The sequence below is a fragment of the Sciurus vulgaris genome (genome assembly GCF_902686455.1).
Source record: "Sciurus vulgaris genome assembly, chromosome: 11".
Lineage (NCBI taxonomy): Eukaryota > Metazoa > Chordata > Mammalia > Rodentia > Sciuridae > Sciurus > Sciurus vulgaris.
In genome coordinates this window covers 212023-231924 of record NC_136472.1, presented here as the reverse complement: position 1 = coordinate 231924, position 19902 = coordinate 212023, and the positions used below count along the sequence as shown (strand labels likewise).

At 43.0% G+C, this 19902-nt stretch overlaps 1 protein-coding gene across 1 annotated transcript; it reads right to left on the bottom strand.

Annotated features, from left to right (window-relative positions):
• Nucleotides 1–10656: 10656 nt before the first annotated feature.
• Nucleotides 10657–11106, bottom strand: LOC306638607 (pre-mRNA-splicing regulator WTAP-like; the record flags this gene model as incomplete). Its single annotated transcript, XM_079101802.1, has 1 exon — nt 10657–11106. One exon carries the CDS (start codon nt 11104–11106, stop codon nt 10657–10659), a length of 450 nt encoding a protein of 149 aa, XP_078957928.1.
• Nucleotides 11107–19902: the final 8796 nt, after the last annotated feature.

The window sequence follows — 19902 nt, the reverse complement described above, 5'->3', positions numbered from 1 at the left end:
TATTGTCTGTACTGGACGCTGCTAATATTGATCTCCCTTTAAAGAAGTGGTTTTGGAACCTATAGTGTCACTATAAGCCTATGGGGGAAACTTCAATACTCTAGATCTGCACTGCGAGAGGGGAAGATACATGAACAACATGAAAAAGCAAGGGAAGAAAATGATCCAAACACCTAGATTCTATATTAATAGAATCCAGTGACAGCATGGTAGAAGAAATGTCAGAAAAGGAGTTCAGATTATACATGATTAGGATGATTCATGAAGCAAAGAATGAGATAAGAGAGCAAATGCAGGCAATGAGTGATCATACCAATAAGCAGTTCAAGGAGCAACTGCAGGAAGCAAAAGATCATTTCAACAAAGAAATAGAGATTCTTAAAAAACAAAACAAAACAAAACACAACAAACAAACAAATGGAAATCCTTGAAATGAAGGAAACAATAAACCAAATAAAAAACTCAATTGAAAGCATCACCAACAGATTAGACCACTTGGAAGACAGAACCTCAGACAATGAAGACAGAATATTTAATCTTGAAAATAAAGTTGCCCAAACAGATAAGATAGTAAGAAATCATGAACAGAATCTCCAGGAACTATGGGACATCATGAAAAGACCAAATTTAAGAATTATCAGGATTGAGGAAGGCACAGATATACAAACCAAAGGAATGAACAACCTATTCAATGAAATAATATCAGAAAATTTCCCAAGCCTGAAGAATGAAATGGAAAATCAAATACAAGAGGCTTACAGAACACCAAATACACAGAATCACAACAGATCCACACGAAGACACATTATAATGAAAATGCCTAACATTCAAAATAAAGATAGAATTTTGAAGGCTGTGAGAGAAAAGCATCAGATTACATATAGGGGAAACCAACACGGATATCAGCAGATTTCTCAGCCCAGACTAAAAGCTAGAAGGGCCTGGAACAACATATTTCAAGCTCTGAAAGAACATGGTTGCCAACCAAGAATCCTATACCCAGCAAAGCTAACCTTCAGATTTGAAGATGAAATAAAATCCTTCCATGATAAAAGTTAAAAGAATTTACAAATAGAAAGCCTGTGCTACAGAATGTTCTCAACAAAATATTCCATGAGGAGGAAATGAAAAACAACAATGGAGGTCAGCAAAGGGAGGAACTACCTTAGAGAAAAACCACTCAAAGGAGAAACCAAGCCAACTTAAAAACAAAAAATAAGCCAAATGACTGGGAATACAAATCATATCTCAATAATAACCCTGAACGTTAATGGCCTAAACTCATCAATCAAAAGACATAGACTGGAAGAATGGATTAAAAAGAAAGACCCAACAATATGCTGCCTGCAAGAGACTCATCTCATAGAAAAAGACATCCACAGACTAAAGGTGAAAGGATGGGAAAAAAATACCACACATGGACTCAGTAAAAAGGTGGGGGTTTCCATCCTTATATCAGATAAAGTGGACTTCAAGCCAAAGTTAGTCAGAAGGGATAAAGAAGGACATTTCATACTGCTTAAGGGAACCATAAATCAGGAAGACATAACGATAGTAAATATTTATGCCCCAAACAATGGTGCATCCCTGTACATCAAACAAATCCTTCTCAATTTCAAGAATCACATAGACCACAACACAATAATTCTGGGCGACTTTAATGCACCACTGTCACCACTAGATAGATCTTCCAAACAAAAACTAAACAAAGAAACCATAGAACTCAATAACACAATCAATAACATAGACTTAACAGACATATATAGAATATTCCATCCATCAACAAGCAAATACACTTCTCAGTAGCACATGGAACCTTCTTGAAAATAGACCATATGTTATGCCACAAAGCAGCCCTTAGTAAATGCAAAAAAATAGAGATACTGCCTTGTGTTCTATCAGATCATAATGGACTGAGAGTAGAAATCAAGGACAAAATAAAAAACAGAAATTACTTTGACACCTGGAGACTAAGTAATATGCTATTAAATGAAGCATGGATAACAGAAAACATCAGGGAGGAGATAGAAAAAATTCTTAGAGGTAAATGAGAACGATGATACAACATATCAAAATCTCTGGGACACTATGAAAACAGTACTAAGAGGAAAATTCATTACATGGAGCACATTCAAGAAAGAATAAAAAGTTGGGGCTGGGGAGATAGCTCAGTCAGTAGAGTGCTTGCTTTGTAAACACAAGGCCCTGGGTTCGATCCCAGCACCCCCCCCCAAAAAAAAAAAAAAAAGAATAAAAAGTCAACAACTAAATGACCTAACATTATACCTCAAAGCCCTAGAAAAAGAAGACCAGAAGTAGTAGAAGACAGGAAATAATTCAAATCAGAGCTGAAATCAATGAAATTGAAACAAAAGAAACAATTCAAAAAATTGACAAAACAAAAAGTTGGTTCCTTGAAAAAGTAAACAAAATAGACAAACCCTTAGCCACACTAACAAAGAGAAGGAGAGAGAAAACTCGAATTACTAAAATTCAGGATAAAAAAGGAAATATCACGACAGACACCACTGAGATACATAACATAATGAGAAGCTACTTTGAAAATCTATCCTCCAACAAAATAGAAAATATCAAAGACATTGACAAATTTCTAGAGACATACGCTCCTCCCAAACTGAACCAGAAGGACATACACAATTTAAACAGATCAATTTCAATCAATAAATTAGAAGAAGCCATCCAAAGCCCACCAACCAAGAAAAGTCCAGGACCAGACAAATTCTCAGCTGAGTTCTACAAGACCTTGAAGAAGAATTCAGTCCAATACTCCTTAAAGTATTCCAGGAAATAGAAAAGGAGGGAACCCTTCCAAACTCGTTCTATGAAGCCAGTCACTCTGATACCAAAACCAGACACATCAAGGAAAGAAAACTTCAGACCAGTATCTCTGATGAATATAGACGCAAAAATCTTTAACAAAATACTGGCAAATTGCATACAAAAACATATTAAGAAGATAGTGCTCCATGATCAAGTGGGGTTCATCCCAGGGATGCAAGGTTCAACAACTGGAAATCAATAAATGTAATTCATCACATGAATAGACTTAAGGTTAAGAATCATTTGACTATTTCCATAGATGCAGGGAAAACATTTGAAAAAATACAACACCCCTTCATGCTTAAAACACTAGAAAAATAGGGATAATAGGAACATACCTGAACATTGTAAAAGTTATCTATGCTAAGCCCACAGCCAACATCATTCTTAATGGAGAAAAACTGAAAAAAATCCCCTTTAAAAATGGGAACAAGACAGGGATGCCCTCTTTCACCACTTCTATTCAACATTGTACTTGAAATACTAGCCAGAGCAACTAGACAGACTAAAAAAATTAAAGGGATACAAATAGGAAAAGAAGAACTCAGCTGTCACTCTTTGCTGATGACATGATTCTATATTTAGAGGATCCAAAAAAACTCCACCAGAAAACTTCTAGAGCTAATAAACGAATTCAGCAAAATAGTAGGATATAAAAATCAATATGCCTAAATCTAAAGCATTTTTATTCATGGAACATCTGAAAGGGAAATGAGGAAAACAACTCTGTTCACAATAGCCTCAAAAAAAAAAAAAAAAAAATAGAAAAACAAAAACTTGGGAATCAATCTAACCAAAGAGGTGAAAGACCTATACAATGAAACATACAGAACATTAAAGAAAGAAATTGAAGATCTTAGAAGATAGAAAAATCTCCTGTGTTCTTGGGTAGGCAGAATTATTATCAAAATGGCCAAACTTCTAAAGGTGCTATACAGATTTAACACAATTCCAATTAATATCCCAATGATATTTCTCATAGAAATAGAGAAAGCAATCTTGAAATTCATCTGGAAGAACAAAAAATCCAGACTAGCCAAAGAAATCCTGGGCAGGAAGAGTGATGCAGGAGGTATCACAATACCAGACCTTAAACTCTACAATAAGCAATAGTAACAAAAACAGTATGGTATTGGCACCAAAATAGACAAGTAGACCAATGGCACAGGATAGAAGACATGGAGACAAACCCACATAAGTACAGTAAACTCATACTAGACGAAGATGCCAAAAACTTACAATGGAGAAAAGTTAGCCTCTTCAACAAATGGTGCTGGGAAAACTGGAAATCCATATGCAGTAAAATGAAATTAAACCCCTATCTCTCACCCTGTACAAAACTCAACTCAAAATGGATCAAGGATCTAGGAATTAAGGCCAAGACCCTTCACCAAATAGAAGAAGTAGGTCTGAATCTTGGCTTAGGACCAGACTTCCTTAACAAGACCCCCATAGCGTAAGAAATAAAAGCAAGAATCAATAAATGGGATAGATTCAAACTAAAAAAGTTTTTTCTCAGCACAGGAAACAATTAATAATGTGAAAAGAGAGCCTACAGAGTGGGAGAAAATCTTTTCCATGCACACTTCAGTCAGAGCACTCATCTCCAAAGTTTATAAAGAACTTAAACATTTTTACACCCAAAATACAAAGAACCCAATCAATAAATGGGCCAAGGAACTGGGCAGATGCTTCACAGAAGATATACAGGTGATCAACAAATATATGAAAAAGTGCTCATCATCCCTGGTAATTAGAGAAATGAAATTAAAACCACCCTAAGATTTCATCTAACTCCAATTAGAATGGCTAATATCAAGAACACAAGTAACAATAAGTGCTGGCGTGGATGTGGGGAAAAAGTCACACTCATACATTGCTGGTGGAGTTGCAAATTGGTGCATCCACTCTGAAAAGCAGTATGGAGATTCCTCAGAAAACTTGGAATGGACCCACCATTTGACCCAGCTATTCCACTCCTCAGTTTATACCCAAAGGACTTAAAATCAGCATACTACAGTGATGCAATCACATCAATGTTCATAACTACTCAATTCGCAATAGCTAGATTGTGGAACCAACCTAGATGCCCTACAATTGATGAATGGATAAAGAAACTGTGGTATATATACATAATGGAATATTACTCAGCCATAAAGAAGAATAAAATTATGGCATTTGCTGGTAAATGGATGAAGTTGGAAAATATCATGCTAAGTGAAATAGGCCAAGCACAATAAACCAAAGGCTGAATGTTTTCTCTGATAAGTGGATGATGATACATAATAGGGGGGGCAAAGGGGTCAGAAAAGAATGAAGGAACTTTGGATGGTATAGAGGAAAATGGGGTCGGAGGGGGTGGGGGAAGGAAAGATAGATTGAGACAGACAGTATTACCCCATGTACATGTATGATTACACAGATGGTGTGAATCTACATTGTGTACAACCACAGAAATGGAAAGTTGTACCTCATTTGTGTACAATGCAGTCTATAAAATTTAAAAAAATTAAATAAAAAAAACCTCAAGTGTGATCTCTGAAGAATAGTAGATAAGAACAGAGTTGCTTTTGACCAACTTGGCCTTAAACACCCCGTAGGAGAGTACAACCTAAGCACAGCCGTACATGGACATTCGAAAGACAAGGTGTGATGTGTACTTGTGTCAGCCCCCCAGTAAGTAGAAGTGGGAGGTGTACAGGAAGGGTCTTTGTACGGGAGTGCCTGAGACCGTCACAAAAGGTGTCAGAGTCACACATTTGTTCTGAGACAATTGAGACCTACAAGTTTTCCTAGCCTCCTACACAGGCAGACTTAATCTGTGTTTCTGTGGTTTTGGTTTTTTTTTTTTTTTTGCTTGGTGTATCTATCCCTGATATTTATCATCCCTGATATTTATCATGAGCCGCTTACTGGGCTTCCTTACTCGGGAAAAACTACAGAATTCCCTTTCATGGAAACGAAGATCAATTTCTAAGGAAATGTGAAAATGTGTCCTGGCTGTATCCTCCGTGCTATCCTCCCTTGGGTTAAAGGACTCCTTACCCAGACTCCGCCTCTGAAGTTCACGATTCTTCACTTCCAGCCTGGCGACTTGACTTTAATCAAGACCTGGAAAGAAGAGAAGTGTCACCTGCCCTTACCAGGTGCTCCTCATGGCTATCTGATGGCATCTGAACAGTGAACAGGGAGAGCTCAGCACCACGGGTGATCTCCACCTCGAAACGTCAGTCCACCTCGGATGGCCGGCAATAGCAATAGGTACAAGAAAAAATATGAAAATGAAACCAAAAGGCGTGAACAGGACTTGTGAGAAGTAGAGTCAGCTGAAGAACTTTCAGAGCCCAGTACTTAGCTTTAAATGTGCAGGAAAGGCAGCTGGGGGCGGGCAGGGTGGAAAGGCACAGCAGGTGACAAGTCTGAAGACTCACAGCCCTTGACAGACAGGAGGAGAGGCGGAAGGGCCACGCTGGCCAACAGAGATGACCCATGTTTGTGCCAGAAGGCACTCAACCAAGGGGACTTTCCCGCCACAAGGGAACAAAGGGAGGTGGGGACAACCTAGGGTTTTTCTTCAATAACTCAAGAGGAGACAGTGAAGTCAGCCCCACCAATGGGTGGTGGTCAAGTGCCCAGGACCCCCAGTTCCCAGACTGATGTTCCGAGGGCTTCACAGGGTGTCTTCAATAACCCTCCCACTGGAAGCCAGATGCTCCTCATGTGTCCCACAGAAGTCCCTCTCCCGAGAATGGAGTGGGCCCCATCCTGGGCTCGGCTGATGGCTTCTCTGCCTGGGGCTCTGGGCGCCTGGACTTTCTGGGAGGGAGCAAAGGGAGGGCCACCCCCAGGGAGCAACTCTGAGGCAGGGCAGTGGCGCTGCCTGCTCTCTGTGTGCCTCCCATGTGCCAGGCCCTGGTTAGGCCTGAGAGTCCACTGGGCACCTCCGAGCGGTGGGCTGGGTTCTCCAGGAATCGGGGACTGTGTCCGGAACACCAGGAGCTTCCTGTGGATGCTCTAGTTCTGGAGGCAGTTTTGAGGGAAGGAGCTGCTCGGCACACACCTGGACTAGGGCCACTGGCACACCCCCTCCTGAGCTGCAGCCCTGCCCGGAGACCACCCAGGACCCAGGTGCCCTGCTGCTGAGCACTGTTGCTCCCAAAGCCGCGGTGTCAGGCTGCAGTGGGGCTGCAGAGGGAAGGGAAGGTGGAGTCCGTGGCCCCTGTGCAGGTAGCCAGGAGCAGGCCAGGCTGCAAGGGTACTCAGGGCTACCTGCAGGGGCCAGGTCCAGGGCAGGTGCACAGGGAGACTGGGGTGGGGGTGGGGCCGTTTCCTACCAAGGACTTGGACTTTTAAGTCATTTCCATTCACTGATTTGGGATTTTTACAAATGAGCTTAGTGTCTCTCTCGGGATACCTGTATCTATATCCAGAGAGAGAGTGTGGGGCACAGGATGGAACCCAGGGCCTTGCATGTGCTCGGCAAGTGCCCTTCACCTAAGTAGCACCCTAGTCCTTTCTTAATTTATTTTGAGATTGAGTATCCCTGAGTTGCCCAGACTGGCTTGGAACTTGCCATCCTCCTGGCTCAGCCTTCCGAGCGACCGTGGTAATAGGTGTGTGCCATTGTGCCCACTCGGGATATCTTTTCTATGAACTTATAAAAACTGTGTAAATGTATGTGAATATGTTAAGACAGAATATTTCTGACTGGTTATATATTTCACCGACCTCTCCCCTGGAGCCCTGCAGAAGCAGAGAGTGCCCTCTGCGCAGGGCTGTCAAGTTCTGCAGAATGTAGTCAAGAACTGGTCAGTCTGTTGCCTCCTGCTGGGCACTGAGGTACTACCAGAGCTGCAGGGGCTGCACCTGCAAAGCAGGGCAGCTCACAGGCCAGTGTGGGACGGCGCCACACTGTCACACAGGCCAGTGTGGGACGGCGCCACACAGTCACAGTGACGGTAGCACACAGCACACGGGGCCCTGGCTGGGGTTACTTTCAGAGTTGCTGCATTGTGGTTTCAAAGTCCATTCACGACACATTCAGAGAATGATGTGTGGATGGCCACGCGCAGATGGCCACTGCGTTCTGCTGAAACCCTGCTGAGGAGCTGCTGGCGTCAGGCTCGCTGGATGAAGATTTTAAATGATCTTTAGTATCTTCAAACAGACAAAGGAGCATGTCTGGCACACTAATGGGTAATACTGGAACAGGATTCCACTCGACAGAGAGACACCAGAGAGCACTGGAAAGACCCGGAAGGCAGAGGCTAAGCAGAATGACAGCTGAGATGTAGGTTGTCCGGCAGGACCTGAGAGTGCACCTGAGCTGTGCCAGGGCACAGGCAGGGCCCAAGAGCAGCAAGCAAGAGAGCGACGGGAAGGGACCTGTCCTCAGTGACCACCAGCAGGGCACCCCCAGCAGGCCAGTGCAGGCAGAGGTGGGCTTGCAGAGGAGGTGAGGAAGAGAGGGACAGGTTGAGTGTTAAGGAAATGGTGGCCAGAAACATTCAAAATCAGATGGAGCATCCCAGTCAATCCCCAGCGTCCACGTGGTGGTCTGACCGGGAATGTCCCCCAAAGGCTCACGTGGTAAAGGCCTGGTCCTCTGCAGCCGTGTCCAGAGGAGGGAGGTGATGGATCGGAGGGCTCCAACCATCCAGCAGATCCGTCCTCCAGGGGGTTCACACACCCGGGGATTCCGTGGTCGCAGGAGGTAGGTAATGGGGTGAGCCTGAAGGGGATCTGTCCCTGATCCTGTGCAGGCTCTCTGCCTCTGCTTTCTGCTGCCACGAGTGAGCAGCCTCCACGCTGTGATGCTGTGGCTCACCCAGGCCCAGAAACAATGGAGTCAGGAGGCCCCGGGCTGTAGCCTCTGAATCTACCAGCCAAAGTAAATCTTCTCTCCTTTTAAGTTGTTTTTCTTGGATGTTTTTTCACAGCAATAGAAGGTGGACTAACCCACTTCAACTGCCAAAAGTCAAAGACTGAGGATGTCAAGCACCTACCTGGTGAGACGTGGACTTGATTTCCCCGGGGCTTGTGCTGAGCACTTCCACACTATCCTCTGTGAATTTTCTCTGGGGAAATGCCTACTGGAATCCTCTGCCCATCTTGCCATCTTGGGTCTGGTGTCTTCCTCCTCTGCTGGTATCCAGTGTCTTCTCTAAAAACTGTTGCCTGAGGAACACACATGCCAGAACTGTCACACCTCACCCTTGGATTTTGCCATGAAGGACGGGACTTTGGCCTCACATTGAGACCTTTGGTCCATTTCGAGTGGCTTCTGTCTGTGATGGTATGCAGGTTTCTCCAGTCTGTGGGTGTTTTGCAAAGACTGTCCTGTGAATTTCAGTCACAAATCAGTACAACATAGACATCAGGCTTTTTTCTGTTTTCTCAACTGTGTTCCACTGGGCCTGAGTCTTTGCTGGGTGCCATGTGATCTTGGGAACTGTGGCTTTGAAGCAGTTACTCTCTCTCTCTCTCTCTTTTTTTTTTTTTTTGTACTGGGGATTGAACCCAGGTGTGCTTAACCACTAAGTCACATCCCCAGTACTTTTTAGTTTTTTATTTTGAGACAAAGTCTTGCTAAATTGCTTGGGGTCCAAGTTGCTGAGACTGCATTTGTGGTCCTCCTGCCTCGGCCTCTGGAGCTGCTGGGATCATAGGTGTATGCCACTGCTCCACCCTTGGAGTAGCCTTTGAGATCAGGAAGTATACGTTCTTCAAGTGTGGTCTTCTTTTTCATACCTGTTTGGCTATTCAGAGCTCTTTTGTATTTCCATATTTTTTTTCCAAGGCACATTTAATTTAATATCAAGAGTGTAATACAAAAGGCCCAAATACAATGAAGGAACACATCCCCCATTAACACCAACAACAACGCTCTGTTGACATGGCCTGTTGAAGGGGATGGGGTTTCATAAAGTTCACTACTGGAAAAAAACAATGCAGTGAGTCTCATCACAGCCTTGTGAAATGAATGTTTGTAACGCTTCAAAGTTTAAACCTGAAGTTGGATACTGCACCTTCATGTTTGTACAGTCCTCAGTTAAGATTGTCTAGCTTTTGCAACCAAAGAACAAACCATTGATGAAAACTGCATTGATTCAAGGCTCCTTCATGTGATATAGAGCCCTAAGCTAAATGGTTAGATATATGCACTACTTGTACGGACATCTGTTATTTGATTTTCTCGTGACTATTAAAGTTGGTTCTCAGCAAAAAACCCTTTAAAGTCAAAATCACCTCATTTGAGTTTTGACCCAGAAGTTCAACAACAATCACGAAGTCCACAGTCTTACTGGCAAAACTGATACACAGTGTCTCTAAGTCATTATGCTCAAGGTTGAGAGCGATGCATATTCCGTTTTTACATTTTACTGGAATTTTACATGTTCAATTCATGATTTTAAATCTCTAGGTTTTCAGTCCTCCAAACTGAAGACACAGTGTGCCACAGACTTAAGACTTCTGTTTCTCCCTCTATTTTCTTCAAACAGAAACATCTCTCAAGTGTCTACATGTTCTAGAAGGGGAATTTTTCGGAGATGGCCTCTTCTTCGGAATCGTCCGACGACATCAGGCCTCAGAAGCAAGGGGAAGGGGAAGAGAAGAGAGCTGAGACACACGGCTCATCGGGTCAGCTTTACATCGACCATTACACGCTGCACGGTATAAGAATGTGGCTTTTTTTTTTTTTTTTTTTGCTCAAAAAGTCTGCGTCTTGGTGTGGGAACGAGTACTTGGTGTCCCACCACAGCTGTCTTGTAGTGGGACTGTCAGGGAAGTCTTGACGGGGAGTATGATGTTTACCTATCGGCTGAGCTTCCAGGCACTCAGCTCATTTTGGGCTTGTTCCAGTTTGTCTTTAGTCTGTTCCAGTTCGCCTTTCATTTTTAGGAAGAACAAGTTGATCGCTGGGTCTACCATTGTTGATCTCAGTAGGGAGACACTCGGCTGCTGGACTTGCTTGAGGTACTGAATTTGAGTAGAACACTCTTGCATCTCTTGTTCCTTGGTTGCTAGTTGCATTACAAGGATGTTTTCCCTGCGTGCAGACTCCGGCTGCTGTTGCTTTAGTTTTTCTTCAGACGCCCTTAAGCCTGTTACATCTTTTGAGTTCAGATCTGTGTACTTGCCCTCCAAAGCTTGAACATAGGCTTCATATTGTTTCCATCTTAGAATTAACTCATCTCGTGCCATAACTTTGAAGTCTGTTTCACTGAGTGGAACCTTTTTTGGAAGAGGTTCTTCATTGGTCATTTTGAATCCTCTCCAGGCCGCGGCGGCACCTCCAGTCACAGGGACTGAGGCCGCAGCGCCGCCGGCCCCGCCGCCCTCCTCTGTATTTCCATATTATTATGATTTTAGAATCAACTCATCAATTTCTGCATTAAAAAAAAAAGGGGGGGGGAGGGAGAGAGAACAAAAAGAGGGGCCAAGGAGACGGTTTGGGTATTACGCACATCGAGGTGGGGATCACCATATTTTTTTTTATTGTAAACAAATGGGATACATGTTTTCTCTGTTTGTACATGGAGTAAAGGCATACCATTTGTGTAATCATACATGTACATAGGGTAATGATATTTGATTCAGTTATTTTTTTCCCTTCTCCCCACCCCTCCCACCCCTCTTTTCCCTCTATAAAGTCCTTCCTCCATTCTTGCCCCCCTCCCTAACCCTAACTCTAACCCTAACACTAACCCCTCCCACCCCCCAATTATGTGTCATCATCCACTTATCAGCGAGATCATTCGTCCTTTGGTTTTTTGAGATTGGCTTATCTCACTTAGCATGATATTCTCCAATTTCATCCATTTGCCTGCAAATGCCATAATTTTAGCATTCTTTATGGCTGAGTAATATTCCATTGTATATATATACCACAGTTTCTTTATCTAATCATCACCTGAAGGGCATCTAGGTTGGTTCCACAGTCTGGCTATTGTGAATTGAGCAGCTATGAACATTGATGTGGCTGTATCTCTGTAGTATGCTGATTTTAAGTCCTTTGGGTATAGGCCGAGGAGTGGGATAGCTGGGTCAAATGGTAAGTCCATACCAAGTTTTCTAAGGAATCTCCACACTGCTTTCCAGAGTGGCTGCACTAATTTGCAGCCCCACCAGCAATGTATGAGTGTACCTTTTTCCCCACATCCTCGCCAATACCTGTTGTTGCTTATATTCTTGATAATCGCCATTCTAATTGGGGTGAGAGGGAATCTTAGGGTGGTTTTGATTTGCATTTCTCTTATTACTAGAGATGTTGAACATTTTTCCATATGTTTGTTGATTGCTTGTAGATCTTTTCCTGTGAAGTGTCTGTTCATTTCCTTAGCCCATTTGTCGATTGGGTTATTTGTATTCTTGGTGTAGAGTTTTTTTGAGTTCTTTAAAGATTCTGGAGATTAGTGCTGTATCTGAAGTATGATTGGCAAAGATTTTCTCCCACTCTGTAGGCTCTCTCTTCGCATTGCTGATAGTTTCCTTTGCTGAGAGAAAGCTATTTAGTTTGAATCTATCCCAGTTATTGAATCTTGCTTTTATTTCTTGTGCTATGGGAGTCCTGTTAAGGAAGTCTGATCCTAAGCTGACATGTTGAAGATCTGGACCTATTTTTTCTTCTATAAGATGCAGGGTCTCTGGTCTGATTCAAGGTCCTTGATCCATTGTGAGTTGATTTTTGTACAGGGTGAGAGATAGGGGTTTAGTTTCATTCTGTTGCATATGGATTTCCAGTTTTCCCAGCACCATTTGTTGAAGAGGCTATATTTTCTCCATTGCATATTTTTGGCACCTTTGTCTAGTATGAGAAAATCATATTTATTTTGGTTTGTGTCCATGTCTTCTATTCTGTACCATTGATCTACCTGTCTATTTTGGTACCAATACCATGCTGTTTTTGTTACTATTGCTTTGTAATAGAGTTGAAGATCTGGTATTGCAATACCCCCTGCTTCGCTCTTTCTGCTAAGGATTGCTTTAGCTATTCTGGGTTCCTTATTCTTCCAGATGAATTTCATGATTGCTTGCTCTATTTCTGTAAGGTACGTCATTGGGATTTTAATTGGAATTGCATTGAATCTGTATAGCACTTTTGGTAGTATGGCCATTTTGACAATATTAATTCTTCCTATCCAAGAACATGGGAGATCTTTCTATCTTCTAAGGTTTTCTTTAATTTCTTTCTTTAGTGTTCTGTAGTTCTTATTGTAGAGGTCTTTCACCACTTTTGAGAGATTGATTCCCAAGTATTGTTTTTTTTCGAGGCTATTGTGAATGGGGTAGTTTTCCTAATTATTCTTTCCAAAGATTCATCACTTATGTATAAAAATGCATTAGATTTATGTGCATTGATCTTATATCCTGCTACTTTACTGAATTCACTTATGAGTTCTAAAAGTTTTCTGGTGGAATTTCCTGGTTCCCCTAAGTATATAATCATATCATCAGCAAATAGGGATAGTTTGACTTCTTCTTTTTCTATTCGTATCCCTTTAATTTCTTTGGTCTGTCTAATTGCTCTGGCTAGAGTCTCAAGAACGATGTTGAATAGAAGTGGTGAAAGAGGGCATCCCTGCCTTGTTCCAGTTTTTAGGGGGAATGCTTTCAGTTTTTCACCATTTAGAATGATAATGGCCATGGGCTTAGCATAAATGGCCTTTACAATGTTAAGCAATGTTCCCACTACCCCGATTCTTTCTAGTGTTTTGAGCATGAAAGGATGCTGTATTTTACCAAATGCTTTTTCTGCATCTATCAAAATAATCATGTGATTCTTGACTTTAAGTCTATTAATATGGTGAATTACGTTTATTGATTTCCTGATGTTGAACCAACCTTGCATACCTGGGATGAAACCCACTTGATCATGGTGCACTATCTTTTTAATATGTTTTTGTATGCGATTTGCTAAAATTTTGTTGAGAATTTTTGCGTCGATGTTCATTAAGGATGTTGGTCTGAAATTTTCTTTCCTTGATGAGTCTCTGTCTGGTTTAGGTATCAGGGTGATATTGGCTTCATAGAATGAGTTTGGGAGGGTTCCCTCCTCTTCTATTTTATGGAATACTTTGAGAAGTATTGGAATGAGCTCTTCTTTAAAGGTTTTGTAGAACTTGGCTGAGAACCCATCTGGTCCTGGACTTTTCTTTCTTGGTAGGCTTTTGATGACTTCTTCTATTTCATTACTTGAAATTGGTCTATTTAAATTGTGTATGTCCTACTCGTTCAGTTTAGGCAATTCATATGTCTCTAGAAACCGGTTGATGTCTTTGAAATTTTCTATTTTGTTGGAGTATAGATTTTCAAAATAGCTTCTAATTATGTTTTGTATTTCACTCGTGTCTGTTGTGATATTTCCTTGTTCATTCCGAATTTTAGTGATTTGGGTTTTCTCTCGTCTTCTCTTTGTTAGTGTGGCTAAAGGTTTATCGATTTTGTTTATTTTTTCAAAGAACCAACTATTTATTTTGTCAATTTTTTGTATTGTTTCTTTTGTTTCAATTTCGTTGATTTCAGCTCTGAGTTTAACTATTTCCTGTCTTCTACTACTTTTGGTGTTGGTCTGTTCTTCTTTTTCTAGGGTTTTGAGCTGTAGTGTTAGGTCGTTTATTTGTTGAGTTTTACTTCTTTTATTGAATGAGCTCCATGAAATAAATTTCCCTCTAAGTACTGCTTTCATAGTGTCCCAGAGATTTTGATATGATGTTTCTTTGTTCTTATTTACCTCTAAGAATTTTTTAATTTCCTTCCTAATATCTTCTGTTATCCATTCATCATATAATAGCATATTGTTTAATCTCCAGGTGTTGGAGTAGTTTCTGTTTCTTACTCTTTCATTTATTTCTAATTTCAATCCATTATGATCTGATAGAATACAAGATAGTGTCTCTATCTTCTTGTATTTGCTAACATTAGCTTTGTGGCATAGTATATGGTCTATTTTAGAGAAGGATCCATGTGCTGCTGAGAAGAAAGTGTATTCGCTCTTGGTTGGATGGTATATTCTATAAATGTCTGTTAAGTCTAAATTATTGATTGTGTTATTGAGATCTATGGTTTCGTTTTTCAGTTTTTGTCTGGAAGATCTGTCCAGTGGTGAGAGAGGCATGTTAAAATCACCTAGTATTATTGTGTTGTGGTCTATTTGGTTTCTGAAATTGAGAAGGATTGTTTGATGTACATGGATGAGCCACTGTTTGGGGCATAGATGTTTATGATTGTTATATCTTGCTGATTTATGGTTCCCTTAAGCAGTAGAAATGACCTTCTTTATCCCTTCTGACTAACTTTGGCTTGAAGTCCACATTATCTGAAATGAGGATGGATACTCCAGCTTTTTTGCTGAGTCCATGTGCATGGTATGTTTTCCCCATCCTTTCACCTTTAGTCTATGGGTATCTTTTTCTATGAGGTGAGTCTCTTGCTGGCAACATATTGTTGGATCTTTCTTTTTAATCCAATCTGCCAGTCTATGTCTTTTGATTGATGAGTTCAGGGTTAACATTCAGGGTTATTATTGAGATATGATTTGTATTCCCAGTCATTTGGTTCATTTTTAAAATTTTATTTATTTATTTATTTGACATGACTTGGTTCCTCCTTTATTTGACAATTCCTTTAGGATAATTCCTCCCTTTGCTGATTTGCTTCTTTGTTTTTCATCTCTTCCTCATGGAATATTTTGCTGAGAATGTTCTGTAATGCTGGCTTTCTTTTGTAAATTCTTTTAGCTTTTGTTTATCATGGAAGGATTTTATTTCTTTGTCAAATTGAAGGTAAGTTTTGCTGGGTATAAGATTCTTGGTTGGCATCCATTTTCTTTCAGGGCTTGAAAAATGTTGTTCCAGGCCCTTCTAGCTTTTAGGGTCTGGATTGAAAAAGTCTGCTGATATCTGTATTGGTATCCCCCTGAATGTAATTTGGTTCTTTTCTCTCACAGCCTTTAAAATTCTGTTTTTATTTTGTATGTTAGGTGTTTTCATTATAATGTGTCTTGGTGTGGGTCTGTTGTAATTTTGTGTATTTGGAGTCCTATAAGCCTCTCGTACTTGATTTTCCATTTCATTCTTGAGATTTGGGAAATTTTCTGATATTATTTCATTGAATAGATTGTTCATTCCTTTGGTTTGTTTCTCTAAGCCTTCCTCAATCCCAATAATTCTTAAATTTGGCCTTTTCATGATATCCCATAGTTCTTGTAGATTCTGTTCATGATTTCTTACCATCTTCTCTGTTTGTTCAACTTTGTTTTCAAGGTTAAATAGTTTGTCTTCAATATCTGAGGTTCTGTCTTCCAGGTGTTCTATCCTATTGATTGTGCTTTCTATGGAGTTTTTATCTTGGTTTATTGTTTCCTTCATTTCAAGGATTTCTGTTTGGTTTTTTTTTTAAATATCTCTAACTTTTTATTGAAATGATCTTTTGCTTCCTGATTTGCTCTTTTAATTGTCGATTGCTGCGATCATTCAATGCCTGCATTTGCTCTTTCATCTCATCATTCAGTGCGTGCATTTGCTCTTTCATCTCATTGTTTGCTTCCCTGATCATTTTAATTATGTACATTCTGAACTCCTTTTCTGTCATTTCTTCTGCCATGCTGTCACTGGGTTTTATTGATGTAGCATCTAGATTTGTTTGGGGCATTTTCTTCCCTTGTTTTCTCATATTGTTCAGGTATCAGTGGACCGCTGAGATATTGCAGATTTCCTCTATTGACTTACAATGTCCCTGGAGATTTCTAATATATCCCCTCTTAGCCTTCAGTAGCCTGAAGTCTTGGAGGAAGTTGATAGCGCAATGCTCCACAAGGAAGCTGCCTCTCTAGGGGTGGTGGCCTTCAGGTGGGTATATTCCCTGCTAGTGGGCAGAGGTGCCTCCACTTGTTGACCAATGGTCATCCAAAGGGGAACTAGGCTGTGGGCTGAGGCAAGACCTGTTTGGGCCTGTGTCTCTGGTTTTACCATCCTTGTGGGAAAACCTCACCCAGTGGGAAAGACTCACCTGGTGGGGAGGTCTCACTAGTCAGTTTCCATCCTAGAGGTTCCCCTCAATCCACAACTACCACCTGGGCTGGGCTGCCTTCCTCTGCAATATTCTCAGGGGCCCAGACCTACCTCCTGGGTCTGGGAGCCTCACCCTTTGCAGACAAGTCTCCGTAGGCTGCCTCTCCTCAGAGAAGCTGCCCGCAGTCCTGGAACCTTCGCTCTGCCCCTCAGCGTGTCTCTGTGTAGCTCTTCCACCAAGAAGCCACCTAGGTCCTGGGAACCTGCTCTGCACCTAATCGCTTGGCTCTGCGTCCCCTCCTCTGAGCTGCCACCTGGAGCCCTGTACAGTCACTCCAAGTCCCAGCGCCCTGCCGCACGCCTCTTCCTCCGGGCAGCCACCCGGTGTTCCGGTGCGGTCGCTAAGAGTCCAAGCAACTCACTGCTCACCTCCTCCTCCTGAGAACCGCCCATAGCCCTGGTATAATCACTCCGAGTCCAAGTGACCCGCCGTGCTCCTCCTCCTCCTCTGGACAGCCGCCTGGAGCTCTGGTGCGGCCGCTCGGAGACCAAGCGACCCGTCACATTCCTCCTCCTCCTCCGGGCAGCCCCCTGGTGTTCAGGAGCGGTCGCTCTGAGTCCAAACAACTCACAGTGCGCCTCCTCCTCTGGTTCGCTGCCCGTAGCCCTGGTGCATCACTCTGAGTCCAAGCAACCTGCAGTGCTACTACTCCTCCTCCTCTGGGCAGCCCCCTGGTGTTCAGGAGTGGTCGCCCTGAGTCCAAACAGCTCGCCGCGCACCTCCTCCTCTGGGCATCCGCCAGAGCCCCGTGGGTTGCTCCGAGTCCTAGCGTTGTGCTGGGCGGCCTCCTCTACGATGCTCCCAGTTGTCCATGTTCACTGCTTCAGCGGGGGGAGTGGTATCTCCTTGGGCAACTCTACTTCATAAAGTTCCCTGCGTTCCGGAACTACTGCCCTATCCGGGTCGCCTTCCCAATGGGAGAGACTCACCTGGTGGCTTTGAGTTGGTCCCAAGTCTCTCAATATCTCCTCTTCTTGAATCCTGAGTCCTGGAGCAACATGAAATGCAGCCACCCTCTGGACCGCCATCTTGAAAAAAACCTTGGGATCACCGTCTTAACACCCCGTCTCTGAGAGGGGAGCAAGAGGCTGGTCTTTTAGGCCTTCTGCTATTCCTTTGAATGCTATGGAGCAGTTGGACAAGTCTTAGCATCTTTTGTTACATTTATTCCTAAGTACTGTTTTCTCCTGAATGGTAATGGAATGAAATCATTTTCCTTAGTAAGGACTGTTCATTGCTAGTGTACAGAAAGAAAATGGACTTCACGGGTCCACCTGCGTCCCACATCTTGCTGGCCTCGCACTAGCCTACGGTGTGTGTGAGAACTCCTCAGGATGCTCTGTATAAATGACCACATCGCCTACAAAGAGTTTTACTTTTAACATGGCTACTTTTCTGCAGGTGCCAAGGGCCTTGCACACACTAGGCAAGCGCGGTACCGCGGAGCCACCCCGCAGCCCCAACGCTGAGAGTCTGTGCTTCGCTTCTTCCCAGTGCCGGGCTAGATCCTCTGCACAGCGGGCAGTGCCGGAGCCGCAGTTCTGAGTCTCTCTGAAGAAGGAGACCATGGGCAGCAGAGGGCAAGTGGGGCTTCCATGGGAGCTGCGGGTTAGAGGTGCTGCTGGAGGCCACCTTTAAAGCTCTGTCAATGACGTTTAGGGAGGGGGGTTTCTTCATCCAATCAGAGTGAGCCGTTCAGGGACCTCGCCCCGCTGTCCAGTGTGGACGCTGGCCAGGGGCTGTTGGCCCTGCAGGTACTTCAAGTGAGTGTTTCTTGGAATCTCTTTGGTGGAATGCTCCTTGGACCCCACCAAGACGTCCCTTAACTGTGTAGCCCTGGGTCTTCTGCAGTTCCACACTCCTAAGAGACAGACTGCAAGTGTGCTCTCGCCTTCTGCAGGTGGCCCCACCTTTTGAATCTCGATGAGCCCGTTGCTCCTTCTTCTTCTTGCTAGTGCTGTGTCTTCCTCTGTTTGGTTAGGAGGTGCTCACGCTCAGTGGCCCACCTATGTGCAGTGGTGTCCTGCCTGCTTCGTTGACTTGCTCGCCCCTGATGGGCATTTGCATGCCTGCCTTTCACCGCCTTGGAGGAAGGTGCACAGGCCCCAGGGCCCTGTCCTCAAGAGTGCAGTTCTCTTGGGGTGGGGATCCTGGGTAGCAGCTCCTACACCCCCGGCAATTCCGTGCCCGCCTTTGAGGACCACCACACCCTTCCCACTGTCTGCAGCAGCGTCCAGGGACTCTGTTTCTCCCCATCCTAACCAACACTTTTCTTCTTTTGATAATGTTGATCCTAATGGGAGTGAAGTGACAAGTCACCTTGATTTTTATTTGCATTTCCCTGACGATGTTTTGCATCTTTTCATGTGCTTGTGGGCTGTTCCTCTGTCTTCTTTGGAGACATGTCTATGAGAGTCATTTGCCTGCGTTTACACTGGACAGTTTATTGTGAAATTGTAGGTGTTATTTTATATTCTGGCTATTAACTCCTCATCAGATATACAGTTTGCAAATGTTTTCTCCCATTCTGTGGTTGTCCTTCTACTCTCCTGTTAGTGTCTTTGAATCCTGATGAGGTTGAACGTATCTTTGGATTTTGTGGCTGTGTTCAGGTACGGTGTCTGAGAAATCATTGCCAAATACCACACCATAAACATCTTTCCCTGTGTTTAGTCCTTGAGCAGGTCTTGGATCTCCTTTGTGTCCATGTTGAGTGCGGGGGGAAGTAAGGGCCAGCGAGCTCTCCAGCTCTTACTTTCAGGCCGTAATCCCAATCATGAGGACACTACCCTCAGGACCTAACTTCCTTCTGTAGCCCCACCTCCAAATACCTTCACCATGGGGTTATGTCTCTAAAATAAGGATACCTCTTATTTTAGTGGGGGCACACACTCTCCTTTGCTAGTGTTGCAAGATGAAATGTTATATACTGATTTGAGAGCTTTCTTTTTCATTGTAGGTGTTTCTGACTATGACTTTTTCCTCTAT